The sequence below is a fragment of the Pieris rapae genome, chromosome 7 (assembly GCF_905147795.1).
Source record: "Pieris rapae chromosome 7, ilPieRapa1.1, whole genome shotgun sequence".
In the NCBI taxonomy this organism is placed as follows: domain Eukaryota; kingdom Metazoa; phylum Arthropoda; class Insecta; order Lepidoptera; family Pieridae; genus Pieris; species Pieris rapae.
In genome coordinates, this window is record NC_059515.1 from 2,857,860 (window position 1) to 2,881,665 (window position 23,806).

Genomic DNA, 23,806 nt, shown 5'->3' on the forward strand with positions numbered 1-23,806 from the left:
GCATGAGCAAATAGGCTGTTTATTAATGTCGCGACATTGACTGTTTGGACCACAAGGTGACGGATTACAAGGTTGATGAGAAACAGCTAAAATAAAAATAAAAATGAAATACTGTAATTGTAAGAAAAAGTAGGTGTACATATTCCGCATTACGGCATATATAAATTATGTGCTTACCTTCTATCGGGGAACACTTTACAAAAGCATTTCCAAACATATTTTCTGGACATCTGCACATAGGTATATGATTTGTTACTTCACATATTGCATTTGTTGCACACACTTGTGCATTGCAGGGATTAACGCATTTGTTTTTGTGACATGCTTTATTCCTATCACAGTCTGAGCTGAGCACGCATTCTGGTCGACATTCGAAATAGGGATCGCCATGGAATTCAGGCAAACATAAACATTCCCCGTTATTACACACAGCATTAGGCCCACAAGGTGATGGATCACAAGGATCTATTGTATCATGTATTACTTCTGCAACTAAATGACAATTGTTTAGTGTTAATTAATAAAACCGACTTTTTAAAAATAATGAATAAATTTAAACTATAAAATTTAGTATATTTACCTTGTGGTTTACATTCCGTGAATGCATCTCCGACGAAGTTAACAAGACAAGTACAAATAGGAGAGTGATTCCTTACAATGCATTGAGCATTTATGCCACATGATCCAGGGCACGGATCTTTACATTTCTGATTAATACATGCTAAGTTACTAGAACAATCAGAGTTGATAACACATTCCGGTCTACAATTTGGTGGAGAACCAATAAAGTCTGGTAAACAAGTGCATGAGGGTATGCTACCAATTTCTAAACATTGGCTGAATGGACCACATGGGGATGGTGAACAAGGATTTGTGGTTGTATCTTCAACCGCATGTAAGATAATTGGATAACATCGACTGAAAGGATCTCCAGTATATTTATCTTTGCAAGTGCATATTGGGCTGTGGTTTATAGTACGACATTTTGCATTCTGTCCACACTGTCCCAAACAAGGGTCTATACATATTTGACCAACACAAGCTTTATCACTCGAACATTCTGCACTAATCACACAATCAGGGCGACAATTAGGTGGCGATCCTCGATATTCCGGATTACAACTGCAAATAGCTTGTTCATTTTTGACTTTGCAAATACCGTTAGGGCCACAAGGTGAGGGTGAGCATGGATTTGTTATCACTTCAATTTCTGAAAAGGAAATATCTGTATTAATTCAAACAATATCATATTTCTAACTTGGTATTTTATTATTTTTAAATTTATTATTCGTATTTTTATATTAGTATTTAAAAAAGCTTTATACCTTGCTTGTAAATACAGTTTCTGAAGGGATCACCGGTGTAGCCTGGCAGACAAGTGCAAAGTGGAGCGTGATTCACAGTGTGACATTGCGCATTGAGGCCACATGTCCCTAGACAGGGGTCTTGACATTTGCTCTGTTGACAAACTTTATCAGAAGGACAGTCAGTATTGACCGCGCATTCTGGCCGACATCCCTCATATGGGTTTCCAAAATATCCTGACAGACACGAACAGGAACCGGCATTGTTACGCTGTTTACATACAGCATTACTACCGCACGGTGATGGTGTACAGGGCGATGATTGTTCAATAGCTGTACTTGAAACTTTACAGGAAACAAATGGATCTCCATTGTATCCAACAGGGCAAACGCAAGTTGGAGTATGACTGACGACACGGCATTCTGCTAAAGAACCACATGCCCCCAGACAAGGGTTGCCACATTTGTTATTAATACATGCCATGTTACTCGGGCATTCACTGTTGCTGGTACATTCCGGTCGGCAGTTAGGAGGTAATCCAATAAATTCATTCGCGCAAGAACATGAAGGTGATCCATTTACTTCTTGACATATTGCATTTGGCCCACATGGTGATGGAACACAAGGGTTTGTATAAGGCGGTATTTCCAAAGCTGTAACATATAATGATATATAAGTAATGATTTTGTTATAGCAATGTTATGCTTAATGATGGTAATTCACCGATGCTAAAGTACTTACGCTTCGGAATACATCTACTGAAAGGATCCCCAGTCAAATCATTAGAGCAGGAGCATATAGGATTATGATTTATTACTTCGCACATAGCATTAAAGCCACAGGCGCCCACACAGGGATTTATGCATTTATAATTATTGCATGCTTTATTTAATGGACACTCTCCACTGGTGGTACATTCTGGCCTACACGTTGGTGGGTTTCCGAAGTAACCAGAAATACAAGAACATACTGCTACATTGTTCACTTCACGGCACTGACTATTTGGTCCGCATGGACTCGGATTGCATGGAATAGATATTGCAGCTGAAAAGGTTATGGTATATTTAAAAAACGGTAAAACAAATCAAGGTAATATTTAAATTGGCTAATGTGATATCTAGTTACCTTGAACCTGATTGCAGGCTACGAATGCATTCCCAGAGAAGCCTGACATACAAGTACACATAGGTATATGATTAATTACTTCACATACTGCGTTCAAACCGCATGTTTCAGGGCACGGGTTAAAGCATTTCTTTTTGAGACAGATTTGATTTCTTTGACAGTCAGAACTTGTAATACATTCAGGTCTACAACCTACGTAAGGATCTCCATGATAGTCTGGAATACACGAGCACTCTCCGTTTTCACATATTGAATTAGACCCACACGGCGAAGGGTTGCATAAATCAGGCTCTAAAAAATAAAATAATTATCTTATAATCTTATTCTTAACTAGCAGACTCGGCCAAGCGTTGCTGTGGCTAAGGTTTTTGTTATATTACATAGTAGTAAATTAATCAAGGGAAACCGTAGGAGAACTTATGTGAAACGTTGGTACCACGACACGGACCTAAACTAAACTACCTTTAACTCAGCGCCATCTGTTAGAATTGTATCAAATAATAAACAAATGTTAATGTTATCGTAATTTTAGTAAGGATGCCTATTTTTTTTGAAAATGAAATATAGCCTATGTCACTCAGGAATGATGTAGCTTTCCAACAGTGACAGAATTTTTCAAATCTGCCAAGTAGTTTCGGAGCCTATTCAATTCATACAAACAAACAAAAAATCAAACCTTTCCTCTTTATAATATTAGTATAGATATTATTAAGTATAGATAACATTGTTTGAAGAAGAATAAAAAATGCAGTATATACCTCGCAGTGGTTGTAAGTGACATGATGTAAACGAATCCCCTGCATAGCCGTCTAAGCATGTGCAGATCGACAAATGTTTATTGACAGTGCATTTGGCATTTTGTCCACAAGAACCAGGACAGGGATCTATACATTTCTCATTTATGCAGGCTAGAGAACTTATACAATCCTCATTAGTTACACACTCTGGCCTACAGTTAGGAGGGCTACCTAAATATCCCGCTGTACATGAACACGAAGCTTGTCCAAAAATTACTCGGCATTCCGCGTTCGCGCCACACGGGCTAGGAAGACATGGATCTTTGGTTTCATCTTGTTGTTGTATTTCGACTGGTTTTTTGTAGCACCTTGTGAAGGGATCTCCAGTGAAACCTTGAATACAGCTACATATTGCATTATGGTGTATCACCCGACATTCTGACTTCACTCCGCAAGTTTCGGGACAAGGGTTTATACATTTTTGGTTAACACACGCTAAATTTGACGAGCATTCAGAATTAATCAAACATTCAGGTCTACAATTAGGCGGCTCACCAACGGAGTTGAGCAAACAACTACAGACTGCTTGGTTATTTATATTCTTACATTGGCTGTATGGGCCGCACGGGTTTGGTTGACAAATGGCAGTTGTTATTGCTGTGATTGGAACTAGATTGCATCGTCTATTTGGGTCACCTGTATATCCATTAATACAAGCACATGTGGGTGAATGGTTGATTGTAGTACACTCCGCGTTTATTCCACAGGCTCCTGGACATGGGTCTTGACATTTATTACCCACGCAAGCCATATTGCCAGGACAATCTGAGTCACTAACACATTCTGGTCTGCAGCCTTCGTAAGGGTTTCCAAAGAAGCCTTCATTGCAAGTGCACGATCCTACTCGATTTTGCTCCCTACAAGCGGCGTTTGACCCACATGGAGATGGAAAACATGGATTTAATACTTCAACTGTAGTATGTATGATACACCTGGTAAAGGGATCTCCTCCATAACCTTGAGGGCAGACACACATTGCAGCGTGACTTACAACATGACACTCTGAGTTCTCTCCACAGACATCTGTGCATGGATCATGACATTTCTGATTTCTGCAAGCCAAGTGAGGTGCGCATTCACTGTTACTAATACATTCTGGTCTACAATAGGGAGGTTGGCCGTTAAACCCAGGCATGCAACTACATGAAGGACTATCATTTGTTTCGTGACAAATTGAGTTTGGACCGCAGGGAGATGGTTGGCAGGGATTCACAATCACAGGTGAACCTAAAAAATTATGTCTATTATCATCTTTGTTTATTTTTTATGTTATTTTTAGATTATTGTATATTGCTGGATTATTAAAATAAGAATCTTTTAACATTTATACTCACTCAGCACAATATTACACTGCACAAACGGATCACCAGAGTATCGGTTTGGACAAGCACATACTGGATTGTGATTGATTACTTCACAAGTAGCTCTTATTCCACATACTCCAATGCAAGGGTTAACACACTTTTGGTTCATACAAGCTTGGTTTAATGCACATTCTGAGTTACCAGTACATTCTGGTCTACATGCAGGTGGGACACCCAAATATGTTGGCAGACACGAACAAACGGCCTGATTATTTATCACTCTACACTGACTATTTGGTCCACAAATTTCAGTATTACAAGGATTTTCTATAGGCTGGGCTGAAATTATAACTTTCCATTAATATATCGATACTAACAATCGTAGTAGTAGCTTCGTGCATCGAGTGGTCTTTACGCTTATAAGCCATATATTCCAGACCAACAAATTCAGGAGGGTTTTGAGTATTTAAAGAAAATATTTAATAAAACAAAAATTAATGAACATATTATTCAGAATCTAAGAATATTTAAATTTATTATTATTGAATATTTAATATTAATATTAAAATTTTATTTTTATTAATAATAAACAACCGCTAAAATTATTTAAATAATAGGTGCGAACCTTTAAATGGATTGCACGCAATAAACGCGTTGCCCGTATGACCTGTAGTACAACTACACATGGGAATATGATTGACTACTTGGCAAATTGCATTTAGTCCACAGGCGTCTATGCAAGGATTGACACATTTCTTTTGAACGCAGGCTTTGCTACTCTCACAATCCGTGCTTACTACGCATTCGGGACGACAACTGAAGTACGGATCCCCCTTATACTCTTGTAAGCATTGACAATGGCCATTAATACATTCAGCATTCGATCCACATCGCACATTCGAACATGAATCAGTTACTGTTGCTTCGACTGTAAAGAAATTGTTTCAATTGTAGAATAAATTTTAAATATATTGTAAGTAACAAAAGCGATTTCTTAAGGTTCAGATGAAATACTCTGTCAAATACCATCTAACTTTACATAAAACTTGTATCGTTTTACCGAAAATAAGCTTACCTTGTAATGGTTGAGGTCTGCAATTTGTGAATGGATCTCCAATGTAACCAGTAAGACATGAGCATATCGGAATATGGTTAAGTACGTGACACGTTGCAGATAACCCACAAGAACCGGGACAAGGGTCTCGGCATTTTGAGTTGATACAAGCGCGATCACTGGCACAGTCTGCGTGTATTGTGCACTCTGGTCTGCAGTTTGGTGGATTTCCGATGAATTCAGATAAACATGAACACGATGGTGAAGTGCCAATATTCCTACACACTGAATTGGGTCCACACGGTGATGGTACGCACGGGTCACTGGTCTCTTGAGGATATGATACTAAAAACATATCAGTCATTATAAATCTATAATGAAATATAGTACCTAATCACACTTTATTTTTTTAAAATTATAAATGTTAATATTTCATCCACAAATAATTATTGTAAAAGATTTTATGTAATACTTACCAGGAGAAGAGAAGGTACAAATGGTAAATGGATCTCCTGTATAAGATTTCTTGCAGGAACAAATAGGGCTATGATTGATAACTTTGCAGTTAGCGTTAATACCGCAAGCTTTTACGCATGGATTAATACATTTATTATTTATGCAGGCCATGTCACGTTGGCATTCTGAACTTGCAACACATTCCGGACGACAGTTTGGTGGAGTTCCGATGTATTCTTGTAAACATGAGCATACAGCTTGATTATTGATGGCCTTACATTGGCTATTAGGTCCACACGGCGAAGGATAACAAATATCAGTGGGTTGCACCAATAGGGGTTCTGAAAATTATAATTAATGTTACGTTAATCATAATACTGTATAACTGATTGAAATTATAAAAATAAGTCTTAACCCACCTTGGTAAACACAGTTTCTGAATGGATCCCCAGTGTAGCCGCTGATACATGTGCATAATGGTGCGTGATTGACTACTTGACAGAGTGCATTTGAGCCGCAGCTACCAGGACAGGGATCAGTACACTTATTATTGGCACAAGCTTTATTACTTGGGCAATCCGTATTCACAACACATTCAGGTCGGCACCCTTCATATGGATTTCCAATATAACCGTCAACACAGGAGCAAGACCCGGCATTATTCTTCTCTTTACAAATAGCATTAAATCCACATGGTGAAGGCGAACATGGAGTTGTAATAATTTCTTCACGTAAGGGTTCTACAATACATCCGAAGAATGGGTCGCCTGTATATCCGTAGGGACATATGCAGTTTGGCGAATGGCTGACTACTCTACATTCTGCGTTGCTCCCACATGCACCTTCACATGGATTGATACATTTCATATTGACACAGGACATTTGTGTGGAGCAGTCTTCATTGCTTGAACATTCGGGACGACAATATGGTGGTTGTCCATGGTAATTTTCAAGGCACGTGCAAGATGGTACTTCGTTGATAATTTTACAAATTGAATTAGGACCACATGGTGAAGGAGAACAAACGTCAATTTGCTTTTGCGGTTGTGTGGCTAAAATAAAAAATAATTTAATAACGAGAAAATAAAATAAATAAACAAATTTTAATTATTTGTTTGAATACATACGAAGTTTGAAACAGCGAGAGAACGGATTTCCGGAGAACATAGATGGGCACGAACATATAGGACTATGGTTTACAACTTGACATTCAGCATCTACTCCACAAGCACCAACACACGGGTTCGTACATCTCTGATTACTACACGCCTGGTTCAACGGACACTCGGCAGATATTGTGCATTCTGGTCGACAAGCTGGTGGACTGCCAAGGAAGTTTGGATTGCAGGAACATACAGCTTGACCATTTAAAACGCGACATTGGCTATTAGGGCCGCATGGAGATGGCTGACAAGGATTTATGTTGTTCGGTTCTAAAATAGATAAAACACAATTTATTCGTAAATAATTAATAAAAAGAGTAGTGTTGGCCTAGAGACTTCAGCGTGCGACTATCATACGTAGGAGGTCGTAGGCTAGATCCACGACTGTGCACTAATGGACTTTCTATGTGCGCATTTAACATTCGCTCGAACGGTGAAAGAAAGTATCGTGAGGAAACCGATCCAAAAAGACGATGGATTGCGTCAGGCACATGAGGCTGATCGGCTACTTGCTAATGATCTTGAAATAGATACAGACACCTGAGGCCCAGACCTAAAAAGGTTGTAGCCCTACAGATTTATTTATTAAATCAATAAAAGTATAATTAATGTTTGGTGTTGTAAACTTACCCGATACTAAATGGCATTCTATAAACGCATTTCCTGTCATCCGCTCGGGGCAACTACACATAGGAATATGATTGACAACATTGCATATTGCATTTGAAGCGCAAGTGCCCGGACATGGATCTGTACATTTATTTCTAATGCAAGCCTTGGTGCGATCACAGTCTGTGCTTAGAGTACACTCAGGACGACAACCAGTGTATGGATCTCCATGGAATTCCGGAAGGCAACTGCATTTACCATTATAACATTGTGCATTAGTTCCACAAGGCGTTGGATTACACGGATCAATTTCTACAGGAACTGTGAAAACAATTGAATATTAATATACAGAACACATACGTGTATATTTTTCCAAAGAATAAAAAAAAATACCATTTTGTGGAGCCGGAGTGCACTGAGTAAAGGCATTTCCAGTATAACCATCTCGGCAATTACAAATTGATATGTGATTTTTAACAAAACAATCTGCATTTATACCACAAGAACCTGGGCATGGGTCTTGGCACTTTTGATTTATGCAGGCAAGATGACCAGAGCAATCTTCGTTTATTGTACATTCTGGTCTACAATTAGGTGGGCTGCCCTCATAAAGCGGCAAACATGAACAAATCGGAAGGTCGTTGTTATTTTTACACAGAGAATTGGGTCCACACGGTGAAGGTATGCAGGGATCCCGAACAGGAAGAACATCTACTGAAGCTAAAACATTAAGACAATTTAAAAAAAATTGATATCGTTTTAACTACATTCCGTTAACAATAAAGTATACGTACCAATCAATTTATAGCACCGGGAAAATGGATCTCCTGTATAGGTTGGTGAACAGGTGCAGATTGGACTATGATTAATTACTTTACAATCAGTATTTTGTCCGCAAGGCCCGGGGCACGTTGAAACACATTTTAGGTTTTTGCATGTTTTGTCTGTAGGACATTCTGCATTTATAACACATTCCGGTTTACAATTTGGTGGCGATCCGTAATATTCGGGCAAACAGGAGCATACACTTTGTTCATTTAATGTCCTACATTGACTATTTGGACCACATGGTGACGGTTGACAAGGATTACTTGGGATCATATCACGAACTGTAAGAATAATTTTTTTTAATATTTATTGGAAAATGAAAAAAAAAATGTGACAAAGTATTCAATACTTACTGCTTAATATGCAATGCCTGAATGGGTCTCCAGAATACTGCGGAGGACATGTGCATATAGGTGAGTGATTAACAACTTGACAATCCGCATTAATTGCACAAGTACCAGGACATGGATCAACACATTTGTTTTTGGTACACGCTTTGTTGCTTGGACAGTCAGAATTAACTATACACTCAGGTCGACAAGCTTCATACGGATCTCCAAAGTAACCTTTTAGACATATGCAAGCTCCTGTCCCACTACGCGTAATACATTCAGCGTTTGATCCACAAGGTGATGGTGAACAAGGATTTATTTCTTCAACAGAAACCAAAGCAGTCAACGTGCATTTTAATGCGGCATCTCCAGTATATCCCTCTGGACATATACATAGAGCTGAATGACTTACAACGCGACATTCCGAATTCGTTCCACATGCTTGGTTACAAGGATTTTGACATTTTCTGTTTATACAAGCTTGAAGTGGCGAGCATTCAGTGTTAGAGATGCACTCGGGGCGGCAGTTTGGTGGTGAGCCAATAAAGTTGGGCAAACACTGACATGATGCAGTTGCCGTTGCTGTTTCCTGGCAAACAGAGTTTGGACCACACGGTGATGGCTGGCAAGGATTGGTTTTCGTTGGCTCAAAGAGAGCTGTGGAAAAAAGTATAGATAAATTCACTGTTGCACGTTTGTACCTTTATTAATCCAAAAATAAACTTACGCATATTTATACATCTAGTAAAAGGATCCCCTGTATATCCAGATGGACAGATACAAATGGGGTTGTGATTTATCACTTGGCATTTTGCTCCAACACCACATACACCTTCACAAGGGTTGATACATTTTTGGTTACTACAAGCCTTGTTTAGTGTGCAGTCGGCACTACTAACACATTCTGGACGACATGATGGAGGCGCTCCTTGATAACCAGACATACAAGAGCATATGGCTTGTTGGTTGTGTTCCGTACAACGACTGTAAGGTCCGCAGGGACTGGGCTCACAAGGGTTAGTAACAACAGCTTCTGTAAGGATGGTAAAGACATATGTAAACGATTGTACATCGTAAATGTTTATATACACATGGCATATTAAACATAAATTGTTTTTGCTTGGAACCACATTAGACTACTTGCATTAGAAAGAATATTATTATACCAACAAGAAGTATACCTTCTGAGTTTCATGATTTTATAGATAAACAAAAATATATTATTTAATTAAATTATTATAATTTTTACTTTAGTGTACAAACCTCGCATTGGAGAACATCGCAAAAATGCATTTCCTGTCATTTTGGGAGGGCATGTACAAATAGCCATATGTTTCATCACATTACAAACCGCATCTAAGCCACAAGTATTATTACACGGATTGACACACCGATTTCTAACACACGCTTTATCCAAAGGACATTCTGAACTAATTGTGCATTCAGGTCGGCATTCAAAGTATGGATCGCCACTATATTCAAGCAGACAGGTACAAATACCATTATTGCAAATCGCGTTTGCACCGCATGGGGACGGATTACAAGGGTCACGCGGTGATACCTCTGAAAAATATTCAAATATTTTGAGAAATAAGCAATAGTATATATTATAATAAAAGTACATATAACTAAGGATAGGATAAGAATATGTATTGGAACATACCTTGATGGAGCTTTAAAACACAACTTTGGAACGGATCCCCGATATATCCCTCTATGCATGTACAAATTGATATATGATTCTGAACCCGACACTCAGCATTCAAGCCACAGGACCCAGGACATGGGTCAACACATTTTTCATTAATACAAGCCTTGTCACTAGCACAATCTGTGTTAATCGTGCACTCAGGGCGACAATTAGGTGGATTACCTATGTATTGCGGTAAACAAGAACAGGACGGTGAATTGTTCGTGTCACGACATTGAGAGAAAGAACCACATGGATTTGGTACGCATGGATTTGTCTGCACAACAGATGTTTCTATAACTGCAAAAAGGATGACTGTGATAAGTATATAGATCTCGTGACTACAGTATTAGAATCCTCAGAATAATAAATGATCTACATTATTGTATTACGTATCTAAAATAGTGCTTTCTATTATGTATATAAGAGTAAATAAAGCAAGTTAAAGTTTAACATTAATTAATGGACTTTGTATTTATTTCGCAAATCTTGATCAGATTTCTTACCTCTGTAACACCTATTAAACGGATCTCCTGTATACTGAGCCGTACAGGAACAAATAGGGCTATGGTTTATAACTTTGCATTCTGCATCAATACCACAAACTCCTTCGCATGGGTTTTTACACCTTTCATTTATGCATGCTTGATGTTGTGAACATTCTGAACTAATGAGACATTCTGGTCTACAAGATGGTGGAGAGCCCAAATAATTATTTTTACACGTGCAGATGGCTTGATTGTTGGCCTCCTTACAAATACTATAAGGACCACAGGGTGAAGGAGTACAAGGATTCCTTTGAGGCAAGACTTCAACTGAAACAGTTTATAAATGTTTTACAATTGTCATACTTTTATTCTCTAAAGAATAGCCAATGAAAAAATAGATAGAGAAATTAATACTTCATTTAAACGTACCATTAAGTTTCACGATACATTCTTGATACGGACTCCCAACAAAACCAGGTAAACACTCGCATTTAGGTGTATGATTTATAACATTACAGATGGCGTTTAGTCCACAAACATTATTACACGGGTTTTGACATTTGTTTTGAATACAGGCCAAATTAGATGCGCAGTCTGAATTTACAACACATTCTGGACGACAGCCCTCATAGGGGTTTCCTATGTACTCAGGTATACACACACATGATCCGGCACCGTTGAATTCTTTACATAAAGCGTTGGGACCACAAGGAGACGGCGAACATGGTGTAAGTGGCACGTCTATCACAATACAATTTATAAATGAATCACCAGTAAAACCTGGTGGGCAGTAACATTGAGGTGCGTGGCTCACGACCTTGCATTCAGCATCGGATCCACATGAGCCTGGACAAGGATCTTTACACTTTTCGTTAATACAAGCTAATTCATTAGGACATTCTGAATTTGCAATACATTCTGGTTTACAATTAGGTGGACTTCCTGTATATTCATCAAGACATGCACACGACGGAGATCCATTGATTTCTTTGCAAATAGCATTAGGACCACAAGGTGATGGCTGACATGGATTGACGTAAGTTGGTTCATCGTTTTCTATAAAATATAATAAAAAAATGTAGACTTTGTGTTAAAGAAAACATGTGCATCAAAGATTATTAGTTACCAGTGAGAATTCTTACCTTTTTGTATACATTTACTGAATGGATCACCTGTAAATCCTGTAGGACATGAACATATGGGATTGTGATTTATTACTTGACAAATAGCACCAAGTCCACAATTTCCTTTACATGGATCTATACATTTTTGACCAGAGCAGGCTCTATTAAGAGGACATTCAGAGCTAGAAACACATTCGGGTCTGCATGTCGGTGGGGCGTCTTTATATCCAGGTAGACATGTGCAAATGGCTTGACCGTTAACTTCTCTACATTGACTGTTAGGTCCACATGGAGTTGGGTGACAGGGATTTACGTCTTCAATAATTGTTATAGGTTTACAATCTACAAACGCATTTCCTGTGTGATGCGGCAAACATGTACACATCGGTACGTGATTAATTACGTTGCATATAGCCTGACGACCGCATGTATTTATGCATGGATTAACACATTTCTTTTTGAAACATGCTTTATCGTGAGAACAGTCGCTGCTCAGGAGACATTCCGGCCTGCAACCGACGTATGGATCACCTTGGTAATCAAGTATACAAGTACATTTGCCTTCGTCACATTCAGCGTTTGGACCGCATGGTGATGGATTACATAGATCCAATTCCGTAATTTCTGTGGAAGATTAAGATTATTTAGAAGAAGTTTTACAGAATTAATCATTTCTTATTAAATTTAAGTCAAGTTTAATTATCATCTTACCGTCTCTTTCGATTTCAGGGTGACATTGACTGAATGGATCTCCTTGGTATTTATCTAAACAGCTACACTGCGCGATATGATGGAATACTCTACATTGTGCATTTAATCCACATGCGCCTAAACATGGATCTCTACATTTCTCGTTAATGCACGCTTGATCACTAGCGCATTCAGAATTAATGGTACACTCAGGTCTGCAATTAGGAGGGGTTCCAATATAATTCGTTTCGCATGCACAAGACGGTGCCCCTCCAACGTTGCGACATATTGCATAGAGGCCACACGGCGATGGTAAGCATGGATCTGAAGATTGCGACTGGTCTGGCTGTGACGAAACTGTAAGAAGTATTTGAATTATATTAAAAAAACTTCTTTAATAAAATTTTTAGTCAAAACTTTAGGTTTTACGTCGTTGACTTGATTCTGTTTTATTATTAGTTTACTTTTATTTACGTTTATTATTACGTTTATTAGTTTTAGTAAACGTTTCCACAATATGCTGTACTGATTCTAATAAAATTATAACTATGCGTTGCCAATAACAATTTTAATAAAAAAAAATAACGAAATTTATCTGATAAAATTAAAAACTTACTTATCATCGGATAACATCTTGAAAATGGATTTCCAGTCAAACCTTGATTGCATACACAGATAGGGCTATGGTTGATAACGTTACAACTGGCCCTCTCCCCACAACTCCCGACACATGGGTCAGAACATTTTTGGTCGATACAAGCCAAGTTCGGCGGGCATTCGGAGCTCATAACACATTCCGGGCGGCAATAGGGCGGGGCTCCTATGAATAAAGGTAAACAAGAGCACACCGCTTGGCCTTGTATTTCTTTGCATTGGCTGTTAGCACCACATGGACTCGGATTGCACGGGTTTGTTTCCAAGATTTGAGCTGGGAAGAAATTTAAAGTTGTTTTAAGAGCAACATAGCTTTAATATTTACCGTCGTAAATTTGTTATATGATACTTACATTCTTGTAGAATACCACAGTGACTAAATGGATTTCCAGTATATCCAGACTGACAAATACAGTTTGGCATATGATTGCTTACAAGACAGAACGCATTTACCCCACAAGAACCCGGACATGGATCAACACATTTCATGCCTGAACAGGCCTTGTTCAGGGGGCAGTCGGAATCTACAACACATTCGGGTCGACATCCCTCGTACGGGTTACCAGTATAAGTCTCTGCACATAGACAAGCGCCTATTCCATTTTGCTCTCTACATATAGCGTTTGCTCCACAAGGATTTGGATTGCAGGGGTGTAAACTTTCAGTTGGTCGAGATATAACTTCTAAGCTACAATGTGAAAATGGATCGCCGGTATAACCCGATTGACAGAGGCAAACTGGAGAATGACTGACGACTCTGCATTCAGAGTTAATGCCACAGCTTCCTATACATGGATCAGAACATTTTTGGTTGATACAAGCTTTATTGTGATCACATTCGCTATTACTTATACATTCTGGTTTGCAATGTGGTGGTGTCCCCTTGTAATTATCGAGACAAGCACAAACTGGTCCATCATCTTTACTTCTACAGGTCGAATAGGGTCCGCAAGGAGATGGCTCACAAGGATTGATTTGGATTGGTAAACTTACTAAAAATAAAAATAAAAGCACCATTATGTAATAGAAGTTACCCAATAAGTATCACAAGTAAAAATATAAAAATCTTACCAATGTAATCGCATTTTCTGAAGGGATCTCCAGTGAATGATGCTGGGCAAGTACAAATTGGATTATGGTTTATAACTTCACAGACAGCAGCTATACCACAAGCGCCTTGGCATGGATTAACACATTTTTGGTTCTGACACGCTGCATTAAGTGGACATTCCAAACTCACAACACATTCTGGTCTACAGTTAGGAGGGCTACCACGATATCCCTGCAGGCATGAACAAACAGCTTGGCCGTGTGATTGCTGACATTGACTGTTGGGACCACACGGTGAAGGTTGACAGGGGCTTTTGTTAATAACTGAAAACAAATGACATTACGTGAATTATAATATTAAACAAATAAGAAGCACCATTAAGTGAAAAATAAATGTATATTCTAATGATTATAGGTAAAATATTTACCGCTCATAGCACGACATTCAATAAAGGCGTTGCCACTCATTCCACGTGGACAAGAACACATGGGGACGTGATTGTTAACTTCACATATGGCGTGAAGTCCACATGTGCCTATACATGGATCTACACACTTATTCTTTTGGCAACCCTTGTTTCGAGGACAATCTGTATTATATAGACATTCTGGTCTACATCCGAAGTATGGATCTCCATTATAGTCAGCTATACAAGTACAAACTCCGTTGTTACAGATTGCATTGGCACCACATGGACTAGGTCTGCAGGGATCACTAGGCTCATATAACACAGTCTCTAAAACATCAAAGAAAGAATAAATATAGAGCATAAGTAAGGCAAAAAACAATGACTTCTAAGAATCCTTAACGCTGTACCTTTTACAGCAACAGTTTTACATTCTCTAAATGGATCCCCAGTGAATCCTTCTGAACATAAACATACAGCAACATGTCGGTTAACAAAACAATTGGCATATAAGCCGCATGAGCCATCACAGGGATTTCGACATTTTTCAGAAATACAGGCCTTATCACTAGGACAATCAGAATGCACTACACATTCAGGTTTACAAAATGGCGGTGATCCAATATAAGATGGAAGGCACGAGCAGGAAGGCAACCCATTCGCGTTCCTACATTCCGCATACAGTCCACATGGTGAAGATAAGCAAGGGTCTGTATGTTCCTCTACAGAGAATGCAACTTCTGAAATATTACAAATGCAAATTTAAATCAGAAAGATGTTTCAATAGCACCATCAATATGTAATATTAAATTAAAAGAATCTTACGTAATTTCCGGGTACATGATATGAACGGATCTCCAGTATATCCTTGTCGGCAGGAGCAAACAGGGCTATGGTTGATTACCTTACAGTCCGAGTTACTTCCACAAGGTCTTGGACACGGATTCACACATCTGTTATTCATACAAGCCCGATTTGTTTGACAATCTGAATTTATAACACACTCTGGCTTACAGTTGGGTGGTGCTCCTATGTAATTACTCCAACATGAACATACTGGTTGGTTGTTAATCACTTTACATTGTGCATTAGGCCCACACGGAGACGGATTACATACGTCAATCGATGTATCTTTCACTGCAAGTAATAATATTAATTTAATAGTTTGTAATTTATATTTTTTTTGTGAATGGTTATGTGGACTTACCTAGTATTGGAGAGCACATGACTAACGCATTTCCAGTAAAACCAAATCGACAATTGCACGTCGGTTTATGATTTGTAACAAAACATTCTGCATTGAGCCCGCATACTCCGGGGCAAGTATCGACACATTTGTTGTTTACGCATCCCATCATTAAAGAGCAATCAGAATCAGCTAAACACTGAGGTCTGCAACCTTGATATGGATCACCAAAATAATCAGGACGACAAGTGCAAGATCCCGCATTTCCTTGTACTTTACAATCCGCGTTTATACCACAAGGGGAAGGCTCACACGGGTTCAAATATTCAATTTCAGAAGAAGCTGAAATATAATTATAAAAAAATGAATCACTTACCAATACATTCCATTCACCGTAGAAGCACTTCTATTTTCCTTTCCAAGCGTTAATCGAAGCTTAACTCGGCATGGACGACGTTAGATGACCTCTCTAATCCGATGACGCCATTGCGAACCCGCCGAAAATCGAAAGCGGCCGCCCCAGAGAACGGCCTAAGCTTACTGTAAGTGCTTTGTTATCTCCGCGTGCTCCGTTGAAAAGCAAGGCATTAATTTTCAATCAAATATACAAGTTAAAAATAGTGTTACATCCCTTCTGAAAGCACTTAACATCCTTATTCATTATTAATCGTTTAAGAAACTTATACACCGTTTCAATGTGAATATTGATTAAATTATTATTAAAGCACGGTAATAGAAGTTGTATTAGCGAAATTATGTAAATAGGCTTTGCGACTGGCATGGTAGTCTCATTGCCCTTAAATAAAACCGCCAGTACAACTCTATATTTACATTAGTATACCATGTCAGGCGTGAAGCCGTGAACTTATATGATTGACCTTAACTAAAGCACATAATTTAAGGCATGAATAATAATTATCACGCTTTGCAAAGCAGCGGGTTAATGCAAACTTTAAAATATGATATACATATTTCGTTAAAGTACACTTGAATAGTCGCGTGTGTTTTTCATACCTTAGATAGTAGTCATTTTTACTAATATCATGAATATTCAATTTTCTCTAAAAACACAAATATTTAGATGTTAGTAATGAAAAGAAATATACCTTTAGGTGGAATGCAACCCTGGAATGGATCTCCTTGGTAACCATGTTCACAGGCACATGTCGCTCGATGATCTACAACAGAACACACCGCGTTGGTGCCGCAAGCGTGCGCGCATGGATCTTTACATCTCTGTGACACACAGGCCAACGCAGCAGGACATTCAGCACTGATCGTGCACTCTGGTCGACAGTTAGGTGGTGATCCAATGTAGCCCGCTTGGCAACTACATGCTGGTATATCCCCTGTTTTAACGCATATTGAATTCGGACCACAGGGTGTTGGCTCACATGGATCGATTGGGATGGGGGATGTTGCTAAAAAATATGTATACGTTAATTTTTCCGTTTTTGATATATTATTTAAGTATAGTATTGTTTTTAAACATACTCGGTATTGGTGAGCAATAAGTGAACGGATCACCAGAATAACCATCATTGCAGGTACATATTGGAGAATGTGCTATAACTTGGCAGCGTGCTCCACGACCACAAGCTCCTTCACAAGGATCCCGACAACGATGCTCTATACATGCTTCTTGTAATTTACACTCAGAGCTGACGAGACATTCAGGACGACAAGTTGGCGGTGACCCAATGTGACCTGAGCGGCACGAACAAGCAGCCGCACCGTTTGTACTCACTGTACATTCGCTGTATGGTCCGCAGGGTGATGGAGCACACGGCGATCGGTGTGGTTCTACAAATTTAAAAGTAAATTTAGTATTAATTATTAATGCAAAAAACCTATTAACAGTCAAACTTTTCAGAATATTACCTTCTTTTATTATCTCCGTACAGTATGAGAATGGATCACCAGATGTACCGACTGCACAAGTACAAGATGGTATATGGTTGTTAACAGAACAGATGGCACCAGTCCCACAAGCTCCAGGACAGGGATCCAAGCATTTTCCACCGTGACAAGCACGTGTTGGTGAACATTCTCCATTTGTTGAGCATTCAAGACGACAACCAAAATAAGGATCTCCAAAGTATCCTTTAGCACAAAGGCAGACGCCATTATCACATATAGAATTTGATCCGCATGGTGATGGATTGCAAGGGTCTGCAGTTGGTGGGGGCGTCGATACTAAAATGTAGAAACATTATTAAGCATATAAATATATTAATTTCTAAATAAAGGAAAATGTTTTTTTTTATATTTAATTACATTTTTTTACCACGTCTAAAAAGCTATTTTTTTTTTTTTTTTTTTTATAGAACAGGGGGCAAACGGGCAGGAGGCTCACCTGATGTTAAGTGATACCGCCGCCCATGGACACCCTCAATGCCAGAGGGCTCGCGAGTGCGTTGCCGGCCTTTTAAGAATTGGTACGCTCTTTTCTTGAAGGACCCTAAGTCGAATTGGTTCGGAAATACTTCAGTTGGCAGCTGGTTCCACAGAGTGGTGGTGCGCGGCAAAAACTGCCTGGAAAAACGCGCAGTTGTGGAACGGCGGACGTCGAGGTGATACGGGTGGAATTTCGTATTCTGCCTCGACGTCCGATGATGAAACTCAGCTGCAGGTATTAATCCGAACAACTCCTCTGAACACTCTCCATGGTAAATGCGGTAGAAGATGCAGAGAGACCCCACATCTCTACGCAACGCCAAAGGATCAAGCCGCTTGGAGAGATTTTGGTCGTCAACGATTCGAACCGCTCTTCGTTGAATACGGTCAAGTGGAAGAAGCTGGTACTGGGGAGCACCCGCCCAAAGGTGGGAACAGTACTCCATGTGGGGCCGAATTTGAGCTTTATATAGTTGCAAGCGGTGGCCCGGAGTGAAGTACCGTCTCGCCCTGCTGAGCACACCAAGCTTTTTGGAGGCTAATTTTGCCTTTCCCTCCAAGTGACCGCGAAACTGAACGTCGTTCGATATGTCAACGCCAAGTATTCCAATGCTGGCTGTGGCTTTAAGGAGAGTGTTTTACATTATTTACATTGTAAGAAATATTTATTATAAATATTATCTAATGGTAATTAAGGAGTGGCTACTGACCGTAGTACTCAAAAAAAGAGTGTGTGTACTTATGTACACGCGTTAGAATATTATACTTCTTGTTATACTTCTTGGCGTATGGAAAAAAAATAACTAAAATGCAGTAGTGATTAACGATAAATATTAAAATTCATCATTTCATCTGCATCGCGCCAAAAGAAGTATAACTTCAATAAAGAAAATTTTAAAATTATATATGCGTGAATATCTTACCGATTACTTCCGCACATTGTATGAATGGATCTCCAGAATATCTTGTGGGGCAGCTGCAAATGGGTATATGGTCTTGTACCCGACATTCGGCTCTAAATCCGCATGAGCCTTCACAAGGGTTAGTGCATTTTTCAGCTATACAGGCTTGGTGAGACGGGCAGTCGGTATTGACTAGACACTCAGGGTGACAATTTGGCGGTGTACCTAAATAATCTCCGCTACATGAACATGAAGGATAGCCATTAATTGGTCGACATTCACTATAAGGTCCACAAGGATTAGGTGAACAGGGCTCCAACGGAACTTCTGTTTCACTGTACTGTATTTCTTGACACCGACTAAACGGATCACCAGTAGTACCCGCGGGACAGCTACATAATGGGCTGTGGTTTATAACTTGACAATGTGCACCAAGACCGCAAGTTCCTCTGCAAGGATCTGCACATCTGAGTTTATGACAGGCACGATCTGGTGGACATTCGCTGCTCACAGTACATTCTGGGCGGCAATCAGGTGGTGCTCCTTTATAGTCTGGTAAACATTCACAAGAGGCTAAGCCACCATTTACTCTACAAACACTATTTGGACCACACGGTGAGGGCTGACAAGGTTTAATTTCTACTATTGGTTCTTCTCTAGTACATTGTACAAAAGGATTGCCAGAATATCCCTTAAGGCAAGCACATGTAGGCACATGATTTACCACAGTACATTCAGCAAAGTTTCCACAGATTCCTGGGCATGGATCAGCACATTTATTACGAATGCAAGATTTGTCTGCAGAGCAATCTGAGCTTAAAACACATTCAGGCCTACATCCCTCATATGGATTTCCTTGATAACCCTCTAAGCAAGAACATGCACCAGCTCCATCTCTTTGAGTACACACAGCATTCATTCCACAGGGTGAAGGATCACAGGGTTCCACAACTTTTTCTGAAAGAGAAAATAAAATAATAACACTTACAGTTTAGCTAATATTGTCATACTTAAACTCAACTAATTTAAAAATATTATACCTTCTTGTGGTACACATTGTAAAAATGGATTTCCAGTAAATAGTTCACGGCATACACAAGAGACTGTATGACTGACAATAATACAGTCAGCATTAACTCCACAGGAGCCCGGACAAGGATCTATACATTTGTTTCTTATACATGCTTGATTGGAAGGACAGTCTGGATTAATCACACACTCTGGTCTACAGTTAGGCGGTTGTCCTATATAATCATCGGCACATCGACAATTAGCCTTTCCATTTCTTTCAACACATATCGAGTTCGGACCACACGGTGAAGGATTGCACGCGTCGACGGGATCATTTGGTATTATTATAATGTCAAAGCAGCTCTTAAATGGGTCTCCTGTCTGACCAACGTTACAGCTGCAGATAGGACTATGATTTATAACCTCACAACGTGCCAACAGACCACATGCATTGATGCAGGGATTAACACATTTTTTATTCACACACGCTTTTGTTGATGGACATTCAGAACTGACAACACACTCGGGTCTACAGCCAGGTGGCGATCCTTGGAAGCCTTCTACACAAGCGCATACGGCTGTATTATCTACATTTTTACAGATACTATTCGGTCCGCAAGGCGATGGATGGCATGGGTCGTTAGGTCTAGACTTTTCTCTTTCCATTGGTAGACAATGAACAAAAGGATTTCCGGTATAATCAGCAATACATGAACAACTTGGTATATGGTTAATAACATCACATTTGGCATTTTGCCCGCATACACCTGGACAAGGATCTTGACACTTATTGCGGAAGCAAGCTTTGTCTCTAGGACATTCTTGACTGCCAGTGCATTCCGGTCGACATGATTCGTAAGGATTTCCTCTATATTCTGGTAAACATGTACAGAAGCCATTATCACATTTAGCATTTGATCCACAAGGTGACGGATTACATGGATCTAGCGGGGTAGGGGTTGTAGGAACTGGAAAAAAAGATTTTACAGTTTTATTAATACATAAGTACTTTATATTCCGAAAAACATAATTACAATAGTCATCATTTGAACGATTCTTACCCTCACTAATTGGAGAACATCTGGAGAATGGATCTCCCGTGTAGCCTTCATTACAGACGCAAACTGCTACATGATTCAAGACGTGACAATTGGCCTCCACTCCACACGAACCTGGACATGGGTCTTCACATTTTTGTCGTACGCAAGCTAAAGAAGCCGGACATTCAGAATTAATTGTGCACTCAGGACGACATGATGGTGGTGAGCCAATATATCCTGGCAGACAAGAACAAGCAGGACCACTCGATAACAATTGGCACCGTGAGTGGGGTCCACAGGGCGAAGGAGTGCAAGAAGGAGGACGTTCGGTAGTACTTGATGGAATTTCTGTAATACAAATTTTTCATCATTGAATTTTAAATTAATCACATAAAAATATAATAAAAAATAATAAAAAATGCTTACGGTAACATTGTGTAAACGGATCTCCAGTCATGCCAGCTGGACAAGTACAAATAGGGTTATGATTCTTGACTTGGCAATGTGCTCTCAAGCCACAGGTGTTCGGGCAGGGGTCATCACATTTTTGATTAATACACGCCTTCGATGAATCACATTCACTATTTACAATACATTGTGGTCTACATGATGGCGGAGAGCCAACATAATTTGGTAAACACGAACACACCGCTTGCATGTTTACTTGTCTGCATTGACTGTTTGGACCGCAGGGAGTAGGCTCGCATGGGTTTGAAGGTGGAACGTCTAAAAAGAATGAGTCACTAACTTTAATAACTATACTTTGATAAAAGTTTTGTAGTTCCTAGTAATAAAATATAATTTTCTGTTTGCCTTACCTTCCAAAACTATTCGTTTACACTGGAAGAATGGGTCCCCAGTATAACCTCTGGGGCAAGTGCAGACTGGTATATGTTTTTCAACAATGCATTGTGCAAATTGTCCGCAAGTTCTCGGACAGGGATCGATACATTTGAAACGCGTACAGGCTAGGTTTAATGGACAATCATCATTGTTTTCACATTCTCTACGACATCCTTGCGAGCTGTAGGCGTCACCCTCATATCCATCGGAGCAGAAGCACGCACCCGCTCCATTAAATTCACGACATTCCGCGTTTGGTCCACACGGCGAAGGGGTACATGGACTTGAGGTCGGTGTCATTTCCGTCGCTAGTTTCAGAAAATAAATCAATTAGGTATACAAGTTATTAGAATATAACAAAGGGCTATAAAAATATGTCTAAACTTACACGAAATAACAATTTGAATGCAGTTCCTAGAGGCGTCTCCAGTGAAACCTTGCTGGCAATTGCAGATAGCTTTATGATTCACTGTCATACATAGCGCATTTAATCCACAGGCATTCTGGCATGGATCTTTACAGCGTTCGTTAATACAGGCTGCATTGCTAGGACATTCAGGATCGATTGTACATTCTGGCCGACAATTTGGTACCCTTCCAATGTAATTTGGTAGACAAGAACAAGCCGCTTGGTCACCTATCACACGACATTCCGAGTTTGCCCCGCAGGGTGATGGGTCACACGGGTTAGTTGGTACCGTCCCTAAGAAAATTAAATATTAAATTGACACCGTAACCTTTCATTTATTATAATTTGTTATGATTATATAACACCCTAAAAACATAGTCTAGAACGGAATGTTAAATTATTTACTCATACTCACTTTCTGTCAATGTACATCTTGTAAAGGGATCACCAGTATATCCAGGAGTGCAACTGCATATTGGATTGTGGGTAACAACTTGACAGCGTGCATTCAACCCACAAGTATTTGGACAAGGATCCAGACATTTCTTATTAATACATGCTTTGTCTTGTGGACATTCTGAACTAACAATACATTCAGGACGACAAGTAGGTGGAGTTCCGATGTATCCGGTTTCACAAGTACAAACGCTATGACCGTTGACCTCACGACACAAACTATTAGGTCCACATGGTGATGGCTGACACGGGTTGAGTTGTGGCTCGTCTCTTTCTGATACAACTGTAGAATATTAAAAATATTTTAATTACAACATATACATAATAATCCACAAATTTATAATGATGTTTCACATAGACGGGCCCAGGTTACCACACACACACACAGATGGGATTGTGGTCAAACGTCTGTCTAGTAAAAAAAAGAAGTCATAGATATGAGAGGCAACTCTCATAAGAAAGGCCACACTAATAATGACTTGATTA

General features: G+C 39.4%; 1 protein-coding gene across 1 annotated transcript in view; it reads right to left on the reverse strand.

The window, feature by feature from the left end:
* Positions 1 to 2,422: 2,422 nt before the first annotated feature.
* LOC110992775 overlaps positions 2,423 to 23,806 on the reverse strand; it is a 68,176-nt gene continuing 46,792 nt past the window's right edge. Inside the window, exons 32-67 of the mRNA XM_045628996.1 lie at positions 23,280 to 23,603; positions 22,844 to 23,158; positions 22,431 to 22,763; positions 22,039 to 22,338; positions 21,634 to 21,960; positions 20,602 to 21,540; positions 19,583 to 20,518; positions 18,144 to 18,458; positions 17,757 to 18,065; positions 17,369 to 17,683; positions 16,284 to 16,604; positions 15,902 to 16,213; positions 15,487 to 15,816; positions 15,098 to 15,406; positions 14,691 to 14,993; positions 13,973 to 14,611; positions 13,582 to 13,893; positions 12,987 to 13,322; positions 12,294 to 12,899; positions 11,581 to 12,207; positions 11,170 to 11,478; positions 10,637 to 10,963; positions 10,237 to 10,536; positions 9,701 to 10,006; positions 8,995 to 9,630; positions 8,608 to 8,922; positions 8,207 to 8,533; positions 7,835 to 8,134; positions 7,169 to 7,474; positions 6,461 to 7,093; positions 6,062 to 6,382; positions 5,607 to 5,930; positions 5,157 to 5,459; positions 4,562 to 4,870; positions 3,189 to 4,454; positions 2,423 to 2,472 (exon numbers count right to left, since the gene is read on the reverse strand). Coding sequence (XP_045484952.1) covers positions 2,423 to 2,472; positions 3,189 to 4,454; positions 4,562 to 4,870; positions 5,157 to 5,459; positions 5,607 to 5,930; positions 6,062 to 6,382; positions 6,461 to 7,093; positions 7,169 to 7,474; positions 7,835 to 8,134; positions 8,207 to 8,533; positions 8,608 to 8,922; positions 8,995 to 9,630; positions 9,701 to 10,006; positions 10,237 to 10,536; positions 10,637 to 10,963; positions 11,170 to 11,478; positions 11,581 to 12,207; positions 12,294 to 12,899; positions 12,987 to 13,322; positions 13,582 to 13,893; positions 13,973 to 14,611; positions 14,691 to 14,993; positions 15,098 to 15,406; positions 15,487 to 15,816; positions 15,902 to 16,213; positions 16,284 to 16,604; positions 17,369 to 17,683; positions 17,757 to 18,065; positions 18,144 to 18,458; positions 19,583 to 20,518; positions 20,602 to 21,540; positions 21,634 to 21,960; positions 22,039 to 22,338; positions 22,431 to 22,763; positions 22,844 to 23,158; positions 23,280 to 23,603 — 14,840 coding nt within the window. The remainder of the gene's footprint in view (positions 2,473 to 3,188; positions 4,455 to 4,561; positions 4,871 to 5,156; positions 5,460 to 5,606; positions 5,931 to 6,061; positions 6,383 to 6,460; positions 7,094 to 7,168; positions 7,475 to 7,834; positions 8,135 to 8,206; positions 8,534 to 8,607; positions 8,923 to 8,994; positions 9,631 to 9,700; positions 10,007 to 10,236; positions 10,537 to 10,636; positions 10,964 to 11,169; positions 11,479 to 11,580; positions 12,208 to 12,293; positions 12,900 to 12,986; positions 13,323 to 13,581; positions 13,894 to 13,972; positions 14,612 to 14,690; positions 14,994 to 15,097; positions 15,407 to 15,486; positions 15,817 to 15,901; positions 16,214 to 16,283; positions 16,605 to 17,368; positions 17,684 to 17,756; positions 18,066 to 18,143; positions 18,459 to 19,582; positions 20,519 to 20,601; positions 21,541 to 21,633; positions 21,961 to 22,038; positions 22,339 to 22,430; positions 22,764 to 22,843; positions 23,159 to 23,279; positions 23,604 to 23,806) is intronic.